Source organism: Cariama cristata, unplaced genomic scaffold (assembly GCF_000690535.1).
Source record: "Cariama cristata isolate BGI_N322 unplaced genomic scaffold, ASM69053v1 scaffold14647, whole genome shotgun sequence".
Taxonomy (NCBI): domain Eukaryota; kingdom Metazoa; phylum Chordata; class Aves; order Cariamiformes; family Cariamidae; genus Cariama; species Cariama cristata.
Genome location: NW_009628462.1, coordinates 62,509 through 68,250, shown reverse-complemented (window position 1 = coordinate 68,250; position 5,742 = coordinate 62,509). Strand labels below are relative to the sequence as shown.

Here is a 5,742-nt window from a genome sequence, read left to right as displayed (position 1 = left end):
TGACAATGGGTTCTTTCTACTAATACACTGTCTAGCTGTCAGCTTTATTTAGGCCAGCTACATTGAACCAGACTTTACCAAGAACCTGTTTCCTGGATTCTTTTTCTCTCACTGAGACTAACAAAAGATAAGAACATTTTTCTTGCTGGGTCTGATTTGTTTTTAGTTTTTTTCACTTGTCCTTTCTTTCTTTCGCAAGAATGACAAATCATCACTTCCTTGCTGACTGCCGAGGTCCCACATATGTTGTGAAAAATTCAGGCAGCTTGTTTAATCTCAACTTGCCTGAGCAGTGGTTATGCAGCAGTGTCTCCTTCACAGGGTTTGGATCATTTTTAATGTGCATTTGCAGTATATTTGTATGACATCTAGGCATTCACTCAGCAATGATTTGAAAACCTATTCATTTACCTTATTTCATCCAAAAGACGCTGGAACAGAGAACAGACTATTTGATGGCCACAACTTTATTCTCTGCATACTTTAAAGTAACAGCTTAACCTGATGGATGAGGCATTCCACTAGCAAGTCAGAGTTGTGTACACAGCGATCCTGAACACCCCACATCCTCAGGGAAAGAAATCTGCCACCAAACCAGAAAAACTTCTTCTCTCCAACCCCTCCCCAATTCAGTTTCACAAAAGGAACCAGTGAGGGATACTCATTGTTATCTGATTCAGTGGATACTAATTCAGCTGCAGGGCCTGACCTGCTCTAACCAGGATGTCTAACTGATGTGCAGGTACCTCAGAGCAGCTTGAAAATGGGACAAGTTGTTGTTATGGGGTGCAGAAAGAAGAGCAGGACTATCGGAAGAAGCAAAGAAAGTAGCTTCTCACCCTCCCATACCTTTACCACTGGCTTGTTTGTACAAAAGCTTACAGGATCCTTTCCCTTCATCTGGTATATCCATACGGTCCATACTCACAGAAAGCACTAGAGGGGTAAGCCAGAAACTACTTAGAAAAGTCAAAGTTGCCTTGCACTCCAACCTAAGACCTCTTCACTTTCCTTCCCTACCTGAAGGATTAATGTGATTACCGACGATCATTTAATTCACCTGGGTGTTCCCTCCTGCCTCTGAAAGAAAGGTGAAATGGAGCCTGGAGAGACTATGAGTGCTACCAGATCCAAAAGGAAGGGGTAGGGCTACCTGAATACTGAAGCCTGACTTGCCTCAGGTGCATTGCCACAGAACAAACCTAATTGCAGGAAGTTATCAATACTTAGCCAAAGAAGTGACAAGGCAGGGAGGATCCAGCAAAGTCTCAATGAACAGTCCAGGATTTTGTGCTCCCTCCCCTTCACAGATGTGAAAAATAGGGAAAAAAATTCCTATCCTCTTCAAAGGGTTCTCTTCCATACCAACATTTCAAAAGATCAATTGCCAATAAATTAAGATAAAACCACTGTATGTCCTGGGGGCAAGGGAAGACACACTCCCTCTCTGTCCCGGTCATGTCAGAAGAGCAGCTCCAAGATGGCCCTCTGGGGCATACTACGCCCTCACAGGGGCACCGGTGTGACGTAGTTGGCAGGGAATAGACCCAATTCCCCACGCAGACGTCCTTTCCACCATGACGGGTTGGAGCTGTCCAGGACTTCTAAGATGTCTCCACTGCGAAAGCCCAGCTCGTCATGCTCCACAGCCTCAAAGTCGTACAAGGCACGGACCCATAGTGTTCGCTGGAAAGGAGATAGAGACAGGCAGGGAACAATGAGCCAGAACTCTTAAAGATCAACCTTCTGTCACCCCTCTTATGCCCCGGTACATACGTTCACTAATAAAGGACAAGCAATGCTGAAACTGAGACCATCTTGCAATTAAACCAGGAAGTGGCCAAGATGCTAGGAAGAAGGGACCAATTTACCGGGACACTCAAGGGACGGTGCTTGGGTTCTCAGCAGCCTCAGTATATTCATGGGTATTCGCACCATAAGGTGAAAAGTCAGACTGAGAGTCGGTCCTAGTGTTCACATGGCTCTGTCACCTCCGCTCTGTAAGATCAGCCGTGGTAACCATGTTTGAAGCCCGTTTTGGGAGCACAGCGAAGGGCTCCTGCCTCAGTCCTGCTGGGCTGTACGTGGTAAGTGAACGGCTCTGAGGAGGTGAACGGGTGCTGGTAGGGATATAGAAACGTCTCCTTGACCAGCAGAGGACTATGAGGGACACATCAAGAGAGCCAGCACACAGGCGAGTCTAGTGAACACTGTAAAGAAGGATACTTGCTCTTTCAGGCACTTCTGGGGCATAGGGGAGGGTCTTAAACCTTCTTCGGGCTCTCCCCAAGGTCAGTCCCCTGAGATTAAAAGGCTTTAGGAACTGTTTAGGTGTAGCAGTTTCTTTTGGGTTTGTACTTTAATAAGCACTACGGTCAGATTTTTTTTCTTATGAGAACTTCATCGTAAGAGACTTGGCAGCCAATCTCCCATTTTGATCAGAAATCAGATTTTAAAGGACAGAGCATGGGCTTCTTTTCCAGGAAATTGTTGGCACTCACATCAAGGGGTACGGACAATTTGGGAGGTATATTTTTGCGGGCACAGATGGAGAGATCTGTTGAAGGCAGACTAACTTTTGCTAAAACTTCCATTCAAAGCCCTGCTTAGATATGGCTTCTAGTTCCATTCAAAGCCCTGCTTAGATATGGCTTCTAGTTATTTGGCTGGAATTACAGACCTTCCTTTCCTATAACTGGATTTGTGGCTTCTAGATCACTGATGGGGTGTGGCAGGCAAGGGCATGTCCTTATTCATTGCCACAGCCTCTGAGGGATAAAAGCCATTGTATTTTGAGCTGGATTTGGGGCTTTTGCCAAAAGAAGACATGTGCCTGTTTCCCAGTTTGTTCCAAATTTCCTAATCCAATCTATCTTCTTTCTCTCACACTTGAGAAAGGTTTGCTGTCTTTCCCTTCTGTCCTTGGATCTAGGTTCTCTGGTTGTTCTGGGCTAAGCTGCACATTTCCTCAAGGAAGAGGAGCGTGTATTAGGTCACAATCCTAGGAGCTGATGGAGAAATACTTTGGAGTTGGCAGTGGAATCACAGGCTGAGGCAGAGAAAGACACCATGCTCTATGCAGGTGTTCACATGAGTTGGGCAGATGGGGCCTTCCAGGTACATCACCTACCGGTGGTGTCTGCTGGTGCAGTGGGTCTGTGTGTCTCCATTGCACAGCTGCTGCACTTGCTTGGCTGTGATCCCTTAGTCCATGCAGCCCATCTTTCCGGTCCAGACTCCCACCATATCTATCCTAGAAAGAAAACAGTGAGAGAAAAGTCATGGATATGCTGAGATGTATAAATGAGGGGCTTTACGAGTCATTGGAGGCCAGGGAGTCAGGGTCCAGCCCTCAAGTAAATCATCTTAGATATCTGCTTCCAGTACAGTCCCTGTGCTGCAGTCCTGCAAGCAATGTCTCTCATGGAAGAGGTCACCTTAGACTGTTCTATTTTGGATTTTTCTTCTTAGAAGTTGAAAGATGACTGTCCTCAGCTGTGTTCCACAGCTGCTGGGAAAAGTGGTCTTTGGCCTCTGGGACTTTTGCAGGCTATTCTAACCCTCAGGTGAAAAAGCCATGCTTCCCAAGGGGACTTTTGCCAATCTGGAGTTATTATGCCCCAGTTCTGCCCACACCTTGCTCTTCCTCTGTCCCATATGCTGGCGGAATTGCAGTGATGCTGACGCAGCTGATGACTGTATATCTGAGGATTCACTACTTTACTTTTTCTCGGGCTGCTCCATGCTGTAAAGGGCAGGGAGCAAGCCCAAGAATCCAGTAGCCCAATTAACCAAAGAAGAAAGAGAGAAAATGAGATTCAAAGAAAAGAAGCCATATGACCCCACATCTGAAGTCATATCAACACAAACCAGCCCAGACAGATGGAGAGAAGAAGTAAGCAACATCTAGGGAGCAAGTTCTCTTTTGTCTGCACAGCTGAGAGGTGCCAAGTGTCTTCGTCCCTCCAGGCCCTTAGTGCATGCACTAAGCTTTTTTTAATGATAACGGTGTGACAAAATCCATTATCATGTTAGCTCAGGTTGCAGCAGTGCTTCAGTGACACAGGGTCTGATCAGCTGTGTCAACAGAGGGGAGGAAGAACAGCAGCTTGTGCTTTCTGTTGCTTGTAAACAGCTTTCGCCCTCTCCCTCTTGCTCCTTTCTTTCTTGCACCCTCTCTTCCAAAAACTCCCTTGGTCTCACTCGAGCCTTTGTCAGCCTGAAAGGTTGCTGAGGCTGCCTGAGACTGGAGCACAATTTGCACCTCGCCTGTCCTTGCCAGAAAGTGAGTGAACTCAATCTGGCTTTGCAGCTGCAAGACTTACTACATGGATGCTTCACCCCGTGAGCATTTCTGCTCCGTATGAAATGTGACTCATGCATAGACGGCGCTCCAAAGAGTGCAGACCCTCAGCTTTGTTGGAAGCTGTATTATTCCATCAGCAGTCCCCTGACAGGCAGCACTGCTTGTCTGATGACAGAACAGCCATTTCACGATTGTCCTGGGCCTTGCTATGTGGGAGCTCTCATGCCTTAAGGGATGTGGGTTTGGATTTCTTCCCTTCTGTAGGACAAGTCCTCTCCTTAGATGATGCTACACTGTCTCTGGCTAGAGACATGGGCAACCCCAGGAAAACTATTTCCCCCAGAATTAATCAGGAAGAACTTTGAAGACAGCACTAGGTACTGCTGTTGTCCTCTCCATTCCTATGTAAGCAAAGGAGTAAAGAAACCTCACGCATCAGGGATGCAACACGATGAAAGAGTACAGAGAGGGTCCAGAATAGGGAGGAGGAGGAAGAGGAATGGTCTGAAGGAAACCAAACTCTCCTAGGGTTACCATGGTCATTTCTCATCCTTGTGGTGTGTTTTGTGGTGCTGAATGTCAGTAGCATAACTCAGAAACAAAGAAACAGGCAGCAAGGTTTCATTTGTCATACAGACTAGAGACGAGTTCCCGAAACCATATATGCGTGTGTGTGCGAGATTTGGGAGTGGTGTTCTGGATGATACTTTATGTCCTTTCCTAAGCAAAGCAAGAATACGACACCATTTCTTGTTTTCCAGTTTTTGGGATGCAGCTCCAAAAACTCCCTAGGAGTGCTTCCAGGTTCCCAGTCAAAGGGCCACCGTACACTGACTTCTATTTTTTGCTGGTTTGTCAATCAGTCATGGATCACTGAACTAAATAAAAGCCCACATGTTTATTACACATCAAAAGAGCTCCCCAGGCCAACACCATCATCACTGCTACTTGCATACAAAGACCTAACTGACTCTGCTTCCTAAAGCAGGTTGAGGGTGGCAGATTTTTGACAAAGTGACTGTCCACTCGCTACCAAGCAGTGAAGGCCAATGTTTCATGTGCCTGGGCTTTAGGTCCCAGCCCCTCATTCCTGGTAGTACCTGTTGCTGCTGCAGTACAGGGATAGGATGCTCTACGTATCTCTTGGATATAGAAGAATGATCTTCTCCAGCTGCTCCACCCAGGTGGAATCCTTCCCAGACCATCCGTTCCAGGCTCCCACCACGCCTCTCCTGATCAGAGAAAGATCACAAAAATGAGGTCAGGTTTTGTTTTCCCACCGCAGCCTTGACTGAAGCTTAGCAACCGTTGCACACTGATCACCTCTACTACCCTCTACTGTGGAGGCTTTTCTAAAGGAAGGATTCTGCCCCTCTGAACAGAAGGACAAATCAGGAATCCTGTATTTTAGATCTTTGTCATAGCCATTTCCCATC

At 46.6% G+C, this 5,742-nt stretch overlaps 1 protein-coding gene across 1 annotated transcript in view; it reads right to left on the bottom strand.

Moving 5' to 3' along the window:
• Positions 1-1,506: 1,506 nt before the first annotated feature.
• Positions 1,507-5,742, bottom strand: part of GRAP2 (GRB2-related adaptor protein 2) — a 12,823-nt gene continuing 8,587 nt past the window's right edge. Inside the window, exons 5-7 of the mRNA XM_009704838.1 lie at positions 5,407-5,538; positions 3,131-3,253; positions 1,507-1,686 (exon numbers count right to left, since the gene is read on the bottom strand). Of these exons, the coding sequence (XP_009703140.1) occupies positions 1,507-1,686; positions 3,131-3,253; positions 5,407-5,538 (435 nt within the window). The remainder of the gene's footprint in view (positions 1,687-3,130; positions 3,254-5,406; positions 5,539-5,742) is intronic.